This window comes from Pseudophryne corroboree, chromosome 8 (assembly GCF_028390025.1).
Source record: "Pseudophryne corroboree isolate aPseCor3 chromosome 8, aPseCor3.hap2, whole genome shotgun sequence".
NCBI lineage: Eukaryota > Metazoa > Chordata > Amphibia > Anura > Myobatrachidae > Pseudophryne > Pseudophryne corroboree.
In genome coordinates this window covers 480,380,308-480,400,872 of record NC_086451.1, presented here as the reverse complement: position 1 = coordinate 480,400,872, position 20,565 = coordinate 480,380,308, and the positions used below count along the sequence as shown (strand labels likewise).

Sequence of the window (20,565 nt, the reverse complement as noted above, 5' to 3'; positions counted from 1 at the left end):
TAGCCGCCCTGTAACACATGTAGCAGTGTGATTATACCCCCCCTGTAACACATGTAGCAGTGTGATTATAGCCCCTCTGTAACAAATGTAGCAGTGTGATTATACTCCCCTGTAACACATGTAGCAGTGTGATTATAGCCCCCCTGTAACACATGTAGTAGTTTGATTATAGCCCCCTGTAACACATTTAGCGGTGTGATTATACCCCCCTGTAACACATGTAGCAGTGTGATTTTAGCCCCCTGTAACACATGTAGCAGTGTGATTATAACCCCCTGTAACACATGTAGCAGTGTGATTATAGCCCCCTGTAACACATGTAGCAGTGTGGTTATAGCCCCCCTGTAACACATGTAGCACTGTGATTATACCCCGTGTAACACATGTAGCAGTGTGATTATATCCCCCCTGTAACACATGTAGCAGTGTGATTATAGCCCCCCTGTATCACAGGTAGCAGTGTGATTATATCCCCCCTGTAACACATGTAGCAGTGTGATTATAGCCCCCTGTAACACATGTAGCAGTGTGATTATAGCCTCCCTGTAACACATGTAGCAGTGTGATTATACCACCCTGTAACACATGTAGCAGTGTGATTATACCACCCTGTAACACATGTAGCAGTGTGATTATAGCCCCCCTAGTAACACATGTAGCAGTGTGATTATAGCCCCCTGTAACACATATAGCAGTGTTATTATAGCCCCCCTGTAACACATGTAGCAGTGTGATTATAGCCCCCTGTAACACATATAGCAGTGTGATTATAGCCCCCTGTAACACATGTAGCAGTGTGATTATAGCCCCCCTGTAACACATGTAGCAGTGTGATTATACCCCCCCTGTAACACATGTAGCAGTGTAATTATAGCCCCCCTGTAACACAGGTAGCAGTGTGATTATACCCCCCTGTAACACATGTAGCAGTGTGGTTATAGCCCTCTGTAACACATGTAGCACTGTGATTATAGCCCCCTGTAACACATGTAGCAGTGTTATTATAGCCCCCCTGTAACACATGTAGCAGTGTGATTATAGCCCCCTGTAACACATATAGCAGTGTGATTATAGCCCCCTGTAACACATGTAGCAGTGTGATTATAGCCCCCCTGTAACACATGTAGCAGTGTGATTATACCCCCCCTGTAACACATGTAGCAGTGTGATTATAGCCCCCCTGTAACAAATGTAGCAGTGTGATTATACTCCCCTGTAACACATGTAGCAGTGTGATTATAGCCCCCCTGTAACACATGTAGCAGTGTGATTATAGCCCCCTGTAACACATGTAGCAGTGTGATTATACCCCCCTGTAACACATGTAGCAGTGTGATTATAGCCCCCTGTAACACATGTAGCAGAGTGGCTATAGCCCCCCTGTAACACATGTAGCAGTGTGATTATACCCCCCTGTAACACATGTAGCAGTGTGATTATAGCCCCCCTGTAACATATGTAGCAGTGTGATATACCCCCTGTAACACATGTAGCAGTGTGATTATACCCCCCTGTAACACATGTAGGAGTGTGATTATAGCCCCCCTGTAACACAGGTAGCAGTGTGATTATAGCCCCCCTGTAACACGTGTAGCAGTGTGATTATAGCCCCCTGTAACACATATAGCAGTGTGATAATAGCCCCCTGTAACAAATGTAGCAGTGTGATTATAGCCGCCCTGTAACACATGTAGCAGTGTGATTATACCCCCCCCCTGTAACACATGTAGCAGTGTGATTATAGCCCCCCTGTAACAAATGTAGCAGTGTGATTATACTCCCCTGTAACACATGTAGCAGTGTGATTATAGCCCCCCTGTAACACATGTAGTAGTTTGGTTATAGCCCCCTGTAACACATTTAGCAGTGTGATTATACCCCCCTGTAACACATGTAGCAGTGTGATTTTAGCCCCCTGTAACACATGTAGCAGTGTGATTATAACCCCCTGTAACACATGTAGCAGTGTGATTATAGCCCCCTGTAACACATGTAGCAGTGTGGTTATAGCCCCCCTGTAACACATGTAGCACTGTGATTATACCCCATGTAACACATGTAGCAGTGTGATTATATCCCCCCTTTAACACATGTAGCAGTGTGATTATAGCCCCCCTGTATCACAGGTAGCAGTGTGATTATATCCCCCCTGTAACACATGTAGCAGTGTGATTATAGCCCCCTGTAACACATGTAGCAGTTTGATTATAGCCTTCCTGTAACACATGTAGCAGTGTGATTATACCACCCTGTAACACATGTAGCGGTGTGATTATACCCCCCCTGTAACACATGTAGCAGTGTGATTATAGCCCCCCTGTAACAAATGTAGCAGTGTGATTATACTCCCCTGTAACACATGTAGCAGTGTGATTATAGCCCCCCTGTAACACATGTAGCAGTGTGATTATAGCCCCCTGTAACACATGTAGCAGTGTGATTATACCCCCCTGTAACACATGTAGCAGTGTGATTATAGCCCCCTGTAACACATGTAGCAGAGTGGCTATAGCCCCCCTGTAACACATGTAGCAGTGTGATTATACCCCCCTGTAACACATGTAGCAGTGTGATTATAGCCCCTCTGTAACATGTGTAGCAGTGTGATTATAGCCCCCTGTAACACATATAGCAGTGTGATTATAGCCCCCTGTAACACATGTAGCAGTGTGATTATAGCCCCCCTGTAACACATGTAGCAGTGTGATTATACCCCCCCTGTAACACATGTAGCAGTGTGATTATAGCCCCCCTGTAACAAATGTAGCAGTGTGATTATACTCCCCTGTAACACATGTAGCAGTGTGATTATAGCCCCCCTGTAACACATGTAGCAGTGTGATTATAGCCCCCTGTAACACATGTAGCAGTGTGATTATACCCCCCTGTAACACATGTAGCAGTGTGATTATAGCCCCCTGTAACACATGTAGCAGAGTGGCTATAGCCCCCCTGTAACACATGTAGCAGTGTGATTATACCCCCCTGTAACGCATGTAGCAGTGTGATTATAGCCCCCCTGTAACATATGTAGCAGTGTGATATACCCCCTGTAACACATGTAGCAGTGTGATTATACCCCCCTGTAACACATGTAGGAGTGTGATTATAGCCCCCCTGTAACACAGGTAGCAGTGTGATTATAGCCCCCCTGTAACACGTGTAGCAGTGTGATTATAGCCCCCTGTAACACATATAGCAGTGTGATAATAGCCCCCTGTAACAATAGTAGCAGTGTGATTATAGCCCCCCTGTAACACATGTAGCAGTGTGATTATACCCCCCCTGTAACACATGTAGCAGTGTGATTATAGCCCCCCTGTAACAAATGTAGCAGTGTGATTATACTCCCCTGTAACACATGTAGCAGTGTGATTATAGCCCCCCTGTAACACATGTAGTAGTTTGATTATAGCCCCCTGTAACACATTTAGCAGTGTGATTATACCCCCCTGTAACACATGTAGCAGTGTGATTTTAGCCCCCTGTAACACATGTAGCAGTGTGACTATAACCCCCTGTAACACATGTAACAGTGTGATTATAGCCCCCTGTAACACATGTAGCAGTGTGATTATATCCCCCCTGTAACACATGTAGCAGTGTGATTATAGCCTCCCTGTAACACATGTAGCAGTGTGATTATACCACCCTGTAACACATGTAGCAGTGTGATTATAGCCCCCCTGTAACACATGTAGCAGTGTGATTATATCCACCCTGTAACACATGTAGCAGTGTGATTATAGCCCCCCTGTAACACGTGTAGCAGTGTGATTATAGCCCCCTGTAACACATATAGCAGTGTGATTATAGCCCCCTGTAACACATATAGCAGTGTGATTATAGCCCCCTGTAACATATGTAGCAGTGTGATTATACCCCATGTAACACATGTAGCAGTGTGATTATATCCCCCCTGTAACACATGTAGCAGTGTGATTATAGCCCCCCTGTATCACAGGTAGCAGTGTGATTATATCCCCCCTGTAACACATGTAGCAGTGTGATTATAGCCCCCCTGTAACACATGTAGCAGTGTGATTATAGCCCCCTGTAACACATGTAGCAGTGTGATTATAGCCCCCTGTAACACATGTAGCAGTGTGATTATAGCCCCCTGTAACACATGTAGCAGTGTGATTATACCACCCTGTAACACATCTAGCAGTGTGATTATAGCCCCATGTAACACATGTAGCAGTGTGGTTATAGCCCCCCTGTAACACATGTAGCAGTGTGATTATAGCCCCCTGTAACACATGTAGCAGTGTGATTAGAGCCCCCTATAACACATATAGCAGTGTGATTATAGCCCCCTGTAACACATGTAGCAGTGTGATTATAGCCCCCCTGTAACACATGTAGCAGTGTTTATAGCCCCCCTGTAACACAGGTAGCAGTGTGATTATATCCCCCCTGTAACACATGTAGCAGTGTGATTATAGCCCACCTGTAACACATGTAGCAGTGTGATTATAGCCCCCCTAGTAACACAGGTAGCAGTGTGATTATAGCCCCCCTGTAACACATGTAGCAGTGTGATTATAGCCCCCCTGTAACATGTGTAGCAGTGTGATTATAGCCCCCTGTAACACATATAGCAGTGATTATAGCCCCCCTGTAACAAATGTAGCAGTGTGATTATAGCCCCCCTGTAACACATGTAGCAGTGTGATTATAGCTTCCCTGTAACACATGTAGCAGTGTGATTATAGCCCCCCTGTAACACATGTAGCAGTGTGATTATACCCCCCTGTAACACATGTAGCAGTGTGATTATATCCCCCCTGTAACACATGTAGCAGTGTGATTATACCCCCCTGTAACACATGTAGCAGTGTGATTATAGCCCCCCTGTAACACATGTAGCAGTGTGATTATACCCCCCTGTAACACATTTAGCAGTGTGATTATAGCTCCCCTGTAACACATGTAGCAGTGTGATTATAGCCCCCTGTAACACATGTAGCAGTGTGATTATAGCCCCCTGTAACACATGTAGCAGTGTGATTATAGCCCCCCTGTAACACATGTAGCGGTGTGATTATACCACCCTGTAACACATGTAGCAGTGTGATTATACCACCCTGTAACACATGTAGCAGTGTGATTATAGCCCCCCTGTAACACATGTAGCAGTGTGATTATAGCCCCCCTGTAACACATGTAGCAGTGTGATTATAGCCCCTGTAACACATGTAGCACTGTGATTATACCACCCTGTAACACATGTAGCAGTGTGATTATACCCCCTGTAACACATGTAGCAGTGTGATTATACCCGCCTGTAACACACGAAGCACTGTGATTATACCCCCCTGTAACACATGTAGCAGTGTGATTATAGCCCCCCGTAACACATGTAGCAGTGTGATTATAGCCCCCCTTTATCACACATGTAGCACTACGATTATAGCCCCCCTTTATCACGCATGTAGCAGTGCGATTATAGCCCCCTTTTATCACACATGTAGCAGTGTGATTATAGCTTCCCTGTAACACATGTAGCAGTGTGATTATAGCCCCCCTGTAACACATGTAGCAGTGTGATTATACCCCCCTGTAACACATGTAGCAGTGTGATTATATCCCCCCTGTAACACATGTAGCAGTGTGATTATACCCCCCTGTAACACATGTAGCAGTGTGATTATAGCCCCCCTGTAACACATGTAGCAGTGTGATTATACCCCCCTGTAACACATTTAGCTGTGTGATTATAGCTCCCCTGTAACACATGTAGCAGTGTGATTATAGCCCCCTGTAACACATGTAGCAGTGTGATTATAGCCCCCTGTAACACATGTAGCAGTGTGATTATAGCCCCCCTGTAACACATGTAGCGGTGTGATTATACCACCCTGTAACACATGTAGCAGTGTGATTATACCACCCTGTAACACATGTAGCAGTGTGATTATAGCCCCCCTGTAACACATGTAGCAGTGTGATTATAGCCCCCCTGTAACACATGTAGCAGTGTGATTATAGCCCCTGTAACACATGTAGCACTGTGATTATACCACCCTGTAACACATGTAGCAGTGTGATTATACCCCCTGTAACACATGTAGCAGTGTGATTATACCCGCCTGTAACACACGAAGCACTGTGATTATACCCCCCTGTAACACATGTAGCAGTGTGATTATAGCCCCCCGTAACACATGTAGCAGTGTGATTATAGCCCCCCTTTATCACACATGTAGCACTACGATTATAGCCCCCCTTTATCACGCATGTAGCAGTGCGATTATAGCCCCCTTTTATCACACATGTAGCAGTGTGGTTATAACCCCCCTGTAACACTTGTAGCAGTGTGATTATAGCCCCCCTGTAACACATGTAGCAGTGTGATTATAGCCCCCCTGTAACACATGCAGCAGTGTAATTATAGCCCCCCTGTAACACAGGTAGCAGTGTGATTATACCCCCCTGTAACACATGTAGCAGTGTGGTTATAGCCCTCTGTAACACATGTAGCACTGTGATTATAGCCCCCTGTAACACATGTAGCAGTGTTATTATAGCCCCCCTGTAACACATGTAGCAGTGTGATTATAGCCCCCTGTAACACATGTAGCAGTGTGATTATAGCGCCCCTGTAACACATGTAGCAGTGTGATTATAGCCCCCCTGTAATACATGTAGTAGTGTGATTATATCCCCCCTGTAACACATGTAGCAGTGTGATTATAGCCCCCCTGTAACACATGTAGCAGTGTGATTATAGCCCCCCTGTAACACAAGTAGCAGTGTGATTATATCCGCCCTGTAACACATGTAGCAGTGTGATTATAGCCCCCCTGTAACACATGTAGCAGTACGATTATAGCCCCCCTGTAACACATGTAGCAGTGTGATTTTAGCCCCCCGTAACACATGTAGCAGTACGATTATAGCCCCCCTGTAACACATGTAGCAGTGTGATTATAGCCCCCCTGTAACACATGTAGCAGTGTGATTATAGCCCCCCTGTAACACATGTAGCAGTGTGATTATAGCCCCCCTGTAACACATGTAGCAGTGTGATTATAGCCCCCCTGTAACACATGTAGCAGTGTGATTATAGCCCCCTGTAACACATGTAGTAGTACGATTATAGCCCCCCTGTAACACATGTAGCAGTACGATTATATCCCCCCTGTAACACATGTAGCAGTGATTATAGCCCCCCTGTAACACATGTAGCAGTGATTATAGCCCCCCTGTAACACATGTAGCAATCTGTTACACGCTATATAATGTATTAGACGTACCTGTTCCGGGTTCTGTACAATGTATCTCCTGATAGTTCCTCCTTGTGAGTACGGACCAGGTGACTGAACTTCCTGTAATACAGAGAGAATCCCGGTTACACACACACACTTACTGCACACTCACATACAATGTACAACAAGTTGCATTAATTTAGTTTCATTCAGAGAAGAATTACACAACAACAAAGCTATTTATTTGTTACATAGAACAAGAGTTCGGCTTCATTAGGGTGACCAGCGTCAGTAAGAACGTTCACCTCTTATAACGGGAGATCAATGTCCTCTGTACAAGCTTTGATTCACACAAACATGAGAACCACTTGGCCCATCTAGTCTGCCCCCATCTTGTTACCTGAAACCCTATTAGATCCTTAGCTCTGTGTAAGGATATGCTTATGTCTGTCCCATGCATGTTTACATTGCTCTCTACCACCTCTGATGGGACCTGTGGCAAGGAAAATGGAGCGAGACACGGAGCCCGCAGGGTACAATGGTGCATGGATAAAACAAAATAACCTAAAACAGAGAATGAATAAAACATTTACGTGCTGTAAGGGCGGAATATCTCTTCTGCCCTCTCGTCCGGTCACTTCTTGGTCCTTCCCACTAGGGGAACATAGACACAACCATATTGGAGCCCCCAATGGTTATACTTACTCTGCAGCATCCCCATTTTATGTGGACGTCAAGGTGTGTAAGATGGTGGTTGGGTAGCCGGCACTTTGTGGGCCCCATAGTAACATGTTCAATGTCCCATGACTTCTACAGACAGCTCTCCACAGCAGTTGGTAAGCTAATTCCCCATAGCAGTGCCCTAGTACATCTTCTGTACAACATGAGTGCCCTAGTACACATTATGCCGTACAGTGCGCCCAGTTCATGTTATGCCACACTATAACGCCTCCACTTCATATTATGCCGCATTACAGTGCTGCCCCAGTTCATACTATTTCACACTATAGTCCCTCCAATTTATATTGTGCCACGTTACATTATCTTTCCTTCACCGTTGAAGCACGCAGTGATTACTCCCATTCTCCCCCCAAAAAAATTTCAGACCTACTGTAAATTCTGTCTCAAACTACCGTCCCATCTCTCAGCTGCCATGCCTCTCCCCCTTCCCATCTCTCAGCTGCCATGCCTCTCCCCCTTCCCATCTCTCAGCTGCCATGCCTCTCCCCCTTCCCATCTCTCAGCTGCCATGCCTCTCCCCCTTCCCATCTCTCAGCTGCCATGCCTCTCCCCCTTCCCATCTCTCAGCTGCCATGCCTCTCCCCCTTCCCATCTCTCAGCTGCCATGCCTCTCCCCCTTCCCATCTCTCAGCTGCCATGCCTCTCCCCCTTCCCATCTCTAAGCTGCCATGCCTCTCCCCCATCCCATCTCTCAGCTCCCATGCTCCTCCCAGCTACTTGAGAGACTTGCCTACACTCGCCTCACACACTTTCATAACTCACACAACTTACTGGACCCACTTCAGTCAGATTACGTTCTCTTGGCAAACTAATCAGCTATCACCTGTATCCAGATGAAACACAAATCTACCTATCCTCCCCAGATTTGTCTCTATCTGTATTGGGCCGTGTCACCGAATGCCTCTCTGCTGTTTTATCTTAGATGACATCTCGCCACCTCAAACTTAATATTTCCAAAACAGAGTTAATTATATTTCCACCGCCCAATAATAGTTACCAACCTGATATCTCTATCACTGTTGATAACTCGACTATCTACCCTACCCCACAAGCTCGCTGCCTAGGTGTCACCCTGACTCTGAACTGTCCTTTGTTCCCCACATTCAATCTGTCTCAAGATCATGTTACATACATCTAAAGCCCAGTACCCACGGGCCGATTTGGGAGAGATGTGTGCTGAGCGAACCGCTCAGCACACATCTCTCCTGCAGCTCAGCACAGCGCGATCTGTGCTGAGCGTGCGGGGGGAGACGGGGGGGCCGCTCACTTCACCCAGCGGGTGAAGTGAACGACCCGCTAGATTGGCCTGCATGCAGGCCAATCTAGCAGCAGCGATAGCGATGTGCGGGGCCGCGCATCACTATCGCTGAGGGGGCTACACACGGAGCGATCATGCCGATATTCTAAGCAATCTAGTCAGATTGCTTAGAATATCGCTCCGTGAGTACCCCCCTTAAGAAACATATCTAAAATACGACCATATCTTACACAAGACACAGCAAGAAATCTAATCCACGCTCTCATCATCTCCCGCATTGATTATTGTAACAGTCTCCTGACCGGTCTTCCCAAACAGACTCTCACCACTACAATCCATTCTGACTGCAGCTGCGAGGCTAATCTTCCTCGCTAGACGTTCATCGTCTGCAGATCCGCTCTGTCAGTCCCTCCATTGGTTACCTGCATTCTACCGTATTCAATATAAAATACTTTTACTCACACACAAGGCCATTAACCAAACTACACTAACATATATCTCTTCTCTTATATCATCTCCCTACTCGATCTATCCGTTCTGCACAAGGTCTGCGTCTCTCATCCACACTCGTTACTCGCTCCCATGCACGATTGCAGGACTTTCTTCGAGCTGCACCCACTCTGTGGAACGCCCTACCACGTAGGATAAGACTCTCTCATAGTCTCCAAACCTTCAATCGTTCCCTGAAAACTCACATCAAATTCTAGAACCGCTCACACAACCTTCATAAAACTTTCCCATCCAATTATATCCCCACTGCACAGTCTACACATAACCTCACATGTTTTCTCTTTCTTCACTTTCACATCATCCTGACCCTAGCACAACATCAACATCATACAGCCCACCAAGATCCTCTGCAATCTGGTGGACCCTTATGCAATAGGTAGCACCTATCCTTGTGTATCAATGCCTATCTCCCTATAAATTGTCAGCTTGCAAGCAGGGCCCTCCTACCTCTATGTCTGTCTGTTATTACCCAGTCTTGTTTTTTCACTGTTGTTTGCAATTGTTTTGTTTCATGTTATCACTGTTTCCAACTGTAATGTGCAATGGAATTTGCTGCGCTATATAAGAAACTGTTAAAAATAAAAAATAAAAAAAATTACAGTGCCCATATTACGCCACATTACGGTGCTGCCCCCGTTCATATTATGCCACACTAGGGCCGGGATGTAATGGAAGCCAAGTGCGATCTGAGTTTTTACAATTACCAATTTTGCCACAAAAGTCAGGCATTTTGCAAACCTGGCCAATGTAACAGCGTCCGAGTCCATGAAAAGTTGGATGTTTTGTAGTCTAAATAAGAGCGCCCGGTAAAATAAATAAATAAATAAATAAATAATTAATTAATCGGATCTACTTGATGTTTCCCTATGTTAAACATACAACTCGGCCGATCTAATGGAGTCAGAGTTTGAAAATTTCACAAAAAACAGCTCTACAAAGTCGGACATACACAGACCTGTGTTTTTTTGGGGCAAGTTGTATTTGACAATGTTGCAAATAAATTACAAGTACACAAATACAGCAAATAAACATTTTTTTATTATTATTTCTAACCTTCAAAAAAAACTTTGATCTCTCAAAACAGCCTGTGTTCTGTACCTGTCAATCTAGCTAATTTTTCCCGGAAAGTGCGTCTTAAACGCAAAACGATGTGAATAGAACAAGCAAGCAGCTTTTGCTGATTAAAATGATATGCGGTATGCCTACTGTGTGTAATAGCGGCTGTATCTGCATAGGAAATGTTATGCTACAGGGTATTCCAGGCAAACACTGTACCATAATTAGATAGTCACAATTGCACACAGAATATAGCCATGCCGCATATCATGTTAAACAGCAAAAGCTGCTTGTGCGTCGTGGAGGACTGGGGATTATTTAGTTTGTGTTTTAATCACGTGTCGTCTGGGTGCCAATGGGTGATCTTATATCACTGTAAACCTGTTAAAATAACAGACGCTTCCTAGTCTAAAAATCCCATGAGAAGTCGGATCTGATTTGCATTGGTAGTGTAAATGACACATGCCATTAGATTGGCCGAATTCCAGGGGGAAAAACGCACTTCTAATGCCTGAGTTTGTCCCGGACGCAAAACTCGGCTCCCATTAGATCCCGGCCTATAGGGCCTCCAATTTATATTATGCCACATTACAGTTCCCCAGTTCTTATTATGTAACAGTGCCCTACAGTTCATTTTATACCACATTATAATGAGCGGGTCCAGGGGCATAATGAGATATATAGCAGGTTAAAAGTTTATAGGGGCCACTATCACCCAATGATAAATTAATATAACACATGCAACTTTGGAAGGGAAGGTGAGTCCCTCTCAGCTCAGGGAAATTACAGTACATACAACCACACACAACATGAAGGGTCATTAGCGTGTCTCAAGGGTGTCAAAAGGTATTTATGTAACTTGGATTTTTTATTTGGGGGAGAGGGTGGGGGATTATATAATGATCAGGGGTCTTGGAGATTATAAAGAGTCCACTCCAAAAATATACTTGCCTAAATGGTTCCCAACGAGAAATGAACCCTAGTGTGTGCTCAAATACTAGGGAATATATATGGGTGGTTATTCCGAGTTGATCACTAGCTGCATTCGTTCGCTGTGCAGCGATGAGGCAAAATAAGCCACTTCTGCGTATGCGGTGCAATGTGCACGCGCGACGTACTATTACAACGAACGATGTCGTTTTACACAGGGTCTAGCGAAGCTTTTCAGTCGCACTGGCAGCCGCAGAGTGACAGGAAGTGGGCGTTTCTGGGTGTCAACTGACCGTTTTCAGGGATTCTTCGGAAAAACACAGGCGTGCCAGGAAAATCGCAGGCGTGGCTGGGTAAACGCAGGGCGTGTTTGTGACGTCAAATCAGGAACTGAATGGTCTGAAGTGATCGCAAGCGCTGAGTAGGTTTGAAGCTACTATGAAACTGCACAAAATTATTTTGAAGCCGCTCTGCGATCCTTTCATTCGCACTTCTGCTAAGCTAAAATACACTCCCAGTGGAAGGCGGCATAGTGTTTGCACCGCTGCTAAAAACTGCTAGCGAGCGATCAACTCGGAATGACCACCATAGATTGTAAGATCACTGGACTGATGTGAATGGCTAAATATTCTCTATAAGGCGCTGCGGAATAGGTGTGCGCTATATAAATATCTGCTAATGGTCAGAATAATAATACATCTGGGTGTCTACATGCCAGCTGTACAGCAGAGGGGATGCACAGACATCGGAAGGCAGAAGAAGGATTACAATAAGCGCTCGCTTGAGGACAAAAATCCACATCACATAAATATAATACATCCGTTTACTTTCCCAGAGCGCCTTATACTACGCACACTGCGCCAGCATTACACTGTGTGCCCTGAGCAGGTGACGGTGCCACCTAACACCCTGTAACCTGACTTTGCCAAGTGCCAACAATTTAAATAAACACAGGAAAAAAAATCTCCTATTGTAAAAGAAGACTAAAACTCAACAGTCTGTGACAGCCCCGACCTGCTGCAACAGATCCCACGCCCCAGGCTGTGCGCCATCCGTACACAGCGCCAGAGTCAATGCATGTAACACAGAGCAAACACTCCACTATGTTATACCACAGAACTACATGTAAGAAACCCTTCACAGGACGGCAAACACGGGTCATACACTCATTCAACAGGCCTCCTATGCAAAGCGCGATCAGAACTGTGTCGGTATTCCAGATCAATCAGTGGCATGCACAGGGTTACTTCAATAGACAGAGATCTTCGTGTTATATACTCTCCTATTTGGATACTGTATCAAAGCTTGGCGAGATAAAGTGGAGAGAGATAAAGTAACAGCCTTGTTACAGGCTGTGTATGAAACATGACAGGAGCTGATTGGTTGGTGCTTTAGCTCTGTCCAAACTTTGATACATCTCCCTATGTTGTAGCATCTGTTACATTGACGGTCCAGAGCTGCAGAGCTTTGCAGCACCTTATACAGTATATAAGCCATGATGGTGACGTACCCTGGGTGCTTCTGCGATTCTGCCTCTATATAAAATTTATGCGGGGTGGGACACTAGCATGAAGTTTACAAAAGGAAGATATCAACCCAAACCCCAAAGTGAAACCGGGATAATTAGTGACTCAATATGGGCTTGAAGGGATATAGAGGGGGAGGAGCCAGCTACACTTCCTGAAAAATTTAAAGTGCCAGGCTCAAATTATCCACTCGTCTATACCCCATTGTCTATATGCTCCAGTGTCCCCTAATGGATGAAGGAGAAATATAATGCATCAGGGAACATTACTGTCCATTTCTAATACAGGACAATTCCAGCCCAATGCACCGAGCAGGGCGCTATCCGCTTGTATGTTTGTACGATGTCCACATGGGCCACTACTACCAATGCTGGTCTCCCTTCTACAATCCAAGCAAACAGTGTTATATCCCTGGCTTCAGACTGAATGGTCTTCAGCGATGCTCTGCCTGTGACAGGGAAATCAGATTGTAAATTCCACTGAAGGATTGGGCTACAGTGACCAAACCCTTCTGGCATCGTACAGCACTGCTTCCTATGTAAGCGCTATACCAGAGGTTCTCAAACTCGGTCCTCAGGACCCCACACAGTTCACGTTTTCCATGTCACCCGGCAGGTGCACCGTGTATCACCAACTGTCACATTTAAAAAATCTACAGGTGACCTGCAAAACATGAACCGTGTGGGGTCCTGAGGACTGAGTTTGAGAACCTTTGCGCAATACTAAGCTAATAAACAATATACAACTGGAAGTTTGTGTTTGTTTCCTGTTTTTACTTCACAAGAGGCCGATTCAAAAATGAACTGTTTCCACAATTTCTTTCATCGCTATGAAAAGATTTGGCAGTGCTAGTACTAGTGCACCTGCGTGAACACGTGAACATGCAGGTGCACAACCCCCGTAGCCAGACAGGGGTGGCGGGACCCACAAGTATCCCTGTTCGCAAGCCGCAACGTTTTCCCATAGGTAAGCAGCAGGGGTGCGGGACCATTCACTGCTCTGCACCAGGGGAGAGTAATGAGCCCTACACACTGATAGATCTGCCGCCAAGCTTCCCCACGGAGGATACGGCTGACGGGCGACCCGGCGGCGGGAAGGGGGGGGTAGTGACGGGGGGAGTGAAGTTTCTTTACTCCCCCCATCACCCGGCTCCATAGCAGTGCAGACAAATATTGATGATCTCGTCCATATTGGCCTGCAAGCACAAGCGACGGGGCACCGGCGATGAACGAGCGTGGGGCCGCACATCGTTCATCGCTGGTGCCTCCACACTGAAAGATATGAACGGTATCTCGTTCATTAATGAACGAGATCGTTCATATCTTCCAGTAACATCGCCCAGTGTGTAGGGCCTATTACAGCCTGTACAGACTCCCCAACTGCAGAAGGAGGACGCACGGCACATGTGCTGCAGCATTCTGGGGTCCGGGAAAATAGCTCCTGGTGTCCCCAGCGCAGAAAGGAGTTGCAGTCCCGGCGCGGATATGAACAACACTGCACACACAATGAAACAAATGTCTTTTGAAATAATGAACTGTATAAATGTGGGTTTAAATGTATATACAGCACTGAGCTGTGTGCTGCGGAGGGGAAAACCTATTGCGGTGCACAGGCTCAGTGTGCAATGTGAAAAGTTTTTAAAATGTATTTAAAGTACAGTTGGGTCCATGTTTATCTTGACCTTTAATATGATTGATGATGAGACTGGCCAATCGGACTCAATCCCCCGCTGTAATGACTTAATCCCCTGCTGTATTGTTCTCTGTATTGTATTGCAGCTGAGAACAATAGATGAAGGGTTTATGCTAATAAATCATGTTGTGCCTAGGCGCAGAAAACTAGTCAAGATAACCGTGGACCCATCTGTATACTTGCTTTTCTCCCTGGTGGTCTATGGGGAATCCAGGGCTCTTTGTGAGCTGCTGGGTCCCTCTGACCACCTCCCGTGGCAAGGAGACTCTGCTCGGGGATCCTGTCTGCCCATCTTGGACCTCAAATTCAGACTAGAAGTGGCAGGCTTGGTCCCTAGGAAGATTCCTGGAAATTTGATTTGGAGGGAACCTTCCTCCCCATCCCAGACGAGCCGGCACCTGGGCTGTGACTAACATGGCAGGTGTGCCAAGGCACAGAGGAGTGACCACTCCTCACTGTCTATAGGGGGCAATGTTAAAGGTGATCATGCTTTGGGTATGCAAGACACATGCACTTCACGTGATTGGGTAAAAATTACAGGGTGGACCTACCCCCTGTAGTATTGTATGATGGAGTCAGATAAAAAGGAGGGCTGTGTGCCCCGAGTTGGGAATACCTTATCTGACATCTAGAAGTGTGGAACTGCTGTTAACATCTGTATGTTATATCCCCTTGAAAAAGGGAAGAGTCTTTTTTAAACCATTTGAGCAATAAACATCTTGACTTTAAGATGACTGCCTTTCATCTTTCAACAAATAGGAATGTGACACACGCAGTCCTGTTCTCCACCTGTTCTGGGTTGAGCCCAGCATCTCCTAGCTCCACCCTCTGCCAGCTACTGTACAGGGCCTGGTCCAGGTCAGTGACCAGTGGGGGTCGACAAACACAGTGAGAAGGTGTCTGTCTACGTATACACAGCAGCAAGTGGTATCAGGTGCCGGTGGTAGGAGCCCGAGTAGAAACACTGTTCCAGGTGCCGTGTTGAAGGAGCCTAGTGGTGGCAGAAAAATACCCACTGACTGCACAGTGGGTGGAGTCAGTAACAGGCGGTAACTGATGGTAAGAGGGAATCCCCTATTGGCCCAGGTCCAGTAAGACCCAATCCCAATCTGTGATCACTTGGTGCGTGCAGAGAGTCTCATCAAGTCACACTGTTCTCTCCAAATGTAACCCAGGCACATATACTACGGCTCTCTCCCGGTGTAACCCAAGCACATATACTACTGCTCTCTCCCGATGTAACCCAGGCACATATACTACGGCTCTCTCCCGGTGTAACCCAGGCACATATACTACTGCTCTCTCCAAATGTAACCCAGGCACATATACTACTGTTCTCTCCAAATGTAACCCAGGCACATATACTACTGCCCTCTCTCGATGTAACCCAGGCACATATACTACTGCTCTCTCCCGATGTAACCCAGGCACATATACTACTGCTCTCTCCCGGTGTAACCCAGGCACATATACTACTGCTCTCTCCCGGTGTAACCCAGGCACATATACTACTGCTCTCTCCCGGTGTAACCCAGGCACATATACTACTGCTCTCTCCCGATGCAACCCAGGCACATATACTACTGCTCTCTCCTGGTGTAACCCAGGCACATATACTACTGCTCTCTCCTGGTGTAACCCAGGCACATATACTACTGCTCTCTCCCGGTGTAGCCCAGGCACATATACTACTGTTCTCTCCTGGTGTAACCCAGGCACATATACTACTGCTCTCACCCGATGTAACCCAGGCACTTACACTACTGCTCTCTCCTGGTGTAACCCAGGCACATATACTACTGCTTTCTCCCGGTGTAACCCAGGCACATATACTACTGCTTTCTCCCGGTGTAACCCAGGCACATATACTACTGCTCTCACCCGATGTAACCCAGGCACTTATACTACTGCTCTCTCCCGATGTAACCCAGGCACTTATACTACTGCTCTCACCCGATGTAACCCAGGCACATATACTACTGCTCTCTCCCGGTGTAACACAGGCACATATACTACTGCTCTCTCTCTGGTGTAACCCAGGCATATATACTACTGTACTCTCCCGGTGTAACTCAGGCACATATACTACTGCTCTCTCCCGGTGTAACCCAGGCACATATACTACTGCTCTCTCCCGATGTAACCCAGGCACATATACTACTGCTCTCTCTGGTGTAACCCAGGTACATATACTACTGTACTCTCCCGGTGTAACCCAGGCATATATACTACTGCTTTCTCCCGATGTAACCCAGGCACATATACTACGGCTCTCTCCCGGTGTAACCCAAGCACATATACTACTGCTGTATCCCGATGTAACCCAGGCACATATACTACGGCTCTCTCCCGGTGTAACCCAAGCACATATACTACTGCTCTCTCCCGTTGCAACCCAGGCACATATACTACTGCTCTCTCCTGGTGTAACCCAGGCACATATACTACTGCTCTCTCCTGGTGTAACCCAGGCACATATACTACTGCTCTCTCCTGGTGTAACCCAGGCACATATACTACTGCTCTCTCCCGGTGTAGCCCAGGCACATATACTACTGTTCTCTCCTGGTGTAACCCAGGCACATATACTACTGCTCTCACCCGATGTAACCCAGGCACTTACACTACTGCTCTCTCCTGGTGTAACCCAGGCACATATACTACTGCTTTCTCCCGGTGTAACCCAGGCACATATACTACTGCTCTCACCCGATGTAACCCAGGCACTTATACTACTGCTCTCTCCCGATGTAGCCCAGGCACATATACTACTGTTCTCTCCTGGTGTAACCCAGGCACATATACTACTGCTCTCACCCGATGTAACCCAGGCACTTACACGACTGCTCTCTCCTGGTGTAACCCAGGCACATATACTACTGCTTTCTCCCGGTGTAACCCAGGCACTTATACTACTGCTCTCTCCCGATGTAACCCAGGCACTTATACTACTGCTCTCACCCGATGTAACCCAGGCACATATACTACTGCTCTCTCCCGGTGTAACACAGGCACATACACTACTGCTCTCTCCTGGTGTAACCCAGGCACATATACTACTGCTTTCTCCCGGTGTAACCCAGGCACTTATACTACTGCTCTCTCCCGATGTAACCCAGGCACTTATACTACTGCTCTCACCCGATGTAACCCAGGCACATATACTACTGCTCTCTCCCGGTGTAACCCAGGCACATATACTACTGCTCTCTCTCTGGTGTAACCCAGGCATATATACTACTGTACTCTCCCGGTGTAACTCAGGCACATATACTACTGCTCTCTCCCGGTGTAACCCAGGCACATATACTACTGCTCTCTCCCGATGTAACCCAGGCACATATACTACTGCTCTCTCCCGATGTAACCCAGGTACATATACTACTGTACTCTCCCGGTGTAACCCAGGCATATATACTACTGCTTTCTCCCGGTGTAACCCACGCACATATACTACTGCTCTCTCCCGCTGTAACCCAGGCACATATACTACTGTTCTCTCCCGATGTGGGCACATATACCACTGCTCTCTCCCGGTGTAACCCAGGCACATATACTACTGTGATCTTGCAGGGATACGCACAGATGTACGTGAGCTCCTCAGTGTTGTAGGAATACTCGGAGGGATATTGGGTATCAGTCACACTGTGTATAGACCAAATACCAGGAGCTGCTCAAAGCAACCTGGGAAATAGAGGACGGGTTGGAGCCTGTTGGGTAACGAGTGCCTCCCAGCACCTATATAGCAATTATTCCGGACTGTGTCACTCATACACCCTCCGCTCCGAGATGATTTATACTGGGGAGAAGTTACAACAACTCTGCTACAAACACAATGCTTCATTCATTCCAACCAAACAGTTGTGAACACTGAGACCAGCAGACAAAGCCTGGTGATACATTGCTTCTCGTCTGTATACTCAAGCAGTGACCTCAGTGGTGACGTTATTAGGAATCGGATTTACATGAACTTGGATGCAAATAAATAGAATATGTCAGAGGTGAAATGATCTGAAGGTAAAACTACCTGTATAAAGTGACGCAAGCCTGGGAAATGACCAACATACAACCCCAGGGTGTCCAGGATCACAGAGAAATAACTGTACACACTGGAGCCCACCGCCATGTACCCCCTCCCCACACGGCTATCACCCACCCAATGTAAGGGAAAGTGGGAAACGCGGCACATTAGCACCGAAACCAGCCATAATTATACTAATTAAGGAGCACCAATTAGTAATTATTCTGCCCACAATGTAAAACTGTCTAATGGAATATACATGTTACAAATCCTGTATCATTAACAAACATTTAATATGTAGTATACGGTCACTGGTGTAATAATAAGAATTTACTTACCGATAATTCTATTTCTCGGAGTCCGTAGTGGATGCTGGGGTTCCTGAAAGGACCATGGGGAATAGCGGCTCCGCAGGAGACAGGGCACAAAAAGTAAAGCTTTAGGATCAGGTGGTGTGCACTGGCTCCTCCCCCTATGACCCTCCTCCAAGCCTCAGTTAGGTACTGTGCCCGGACGAGCGTACACAATAAGGAAGGATTTATGAATCCCGGGTAAGACTCATACCAGCCACACCAATCACACTGTACAACCTGTGATCTGAACCCAGTTAACAGTATGATAACAGCGGAGCCTCTGAAAGGATGGCTCACAACAATAATAACCCGATTTTTGTAACTATGTACAAGTAATGCAGATAATCCGCACTTGGGATGGGCGCCCAGCATCCACTACGGACTCCGAGAAATAGAATTATCGGTAAGTAAATTCTTATTTTCTCTATCGTCCTAGTGGATGCTGGGGTTCCTGAAAGGACCATGGGGATTATACCAAAGCTCCCAAACGGGCGGGAGAGTGCGGATGACTCTGCAGCACCGAATGAGAGAACTCCAGGTCCTCCTTAGCCAGGGTATCAAATTTGTAGGATTTTACAAACGTGTTTGCCCCTGACTAAATAGCCGCTCGGCAAAGTTGTAAAGCCGAGACCCCTCGGGCAGCCGCCCAAGATGAGCCCACCTTCCTTGTGGAATGGGCATTTACATATTTTGGCTGTGGCAGGCCTGCCACAGAATGTGCAAGCTGAATTGTATTACACATCCAACTAGCAAAAGTCTGCTTAAAAGCAAGAGCACCCAGTTTGTTGGGTGCATACAGGATAACAGCAAGTCAGTTTTCCTGACTCCAGCCGTCCTGGAACCTATATTTTCAGGGCCCTGACCACATCTAGCAACTTGGAGTCCTCCAAGTCCCTAGTAGGCGCAAGACACCACAATAAGCTGGTTCAGGTGAAACACTGACACCACCTTAGGGAGAGAACTGGGGACGAGTCCGCAGCTCTGCCCTGTCCGAATGGACAAACAGATATGGGCTTTTTTGAGAAAAAAACCACCAATTTGACACTCCAGGCCAGGTCCAAGAGCATGTTCACTTTTCATGTGAGATGCTTCAAATCCACAGATTTGACTGGTTTTAAACCAATGTGTTTTGAGGAATCCCAGAACTACGTTGAGATCCCACAGTGCCACTGGAGGCACAAAAGGGGGTTGTATATGCAATACTCCCTTGACAAACTTCTGGACTTCAGGAACTGAAGCCAATTCTTTCTGGAAGAAAAATCGA

General features: G+C 46.5%; 1 protein-coding gene across 1 annotated transcript in view; it reads right to left on the bottom strand.

The window, feature by feature from the left end:
• The window catches only part of POF1B (POF1B actin binding protein), a 95,990-nt gene that overhangs the window by 39,831 nt on the left and 35,594 nt on the right, over window positions 1–20,565 (bottom strand). The window contains exon 3 of the mRNA XM_063938390.1: window positions 7,263–7,334. Coding sequence (XP_063794460.1) covers window positions 7,263–7,334 — 72 coding nt within the window. The remainder of the gene's footprint in view (window positions 1–7,262; window positions 7,335–20,565) is intronic.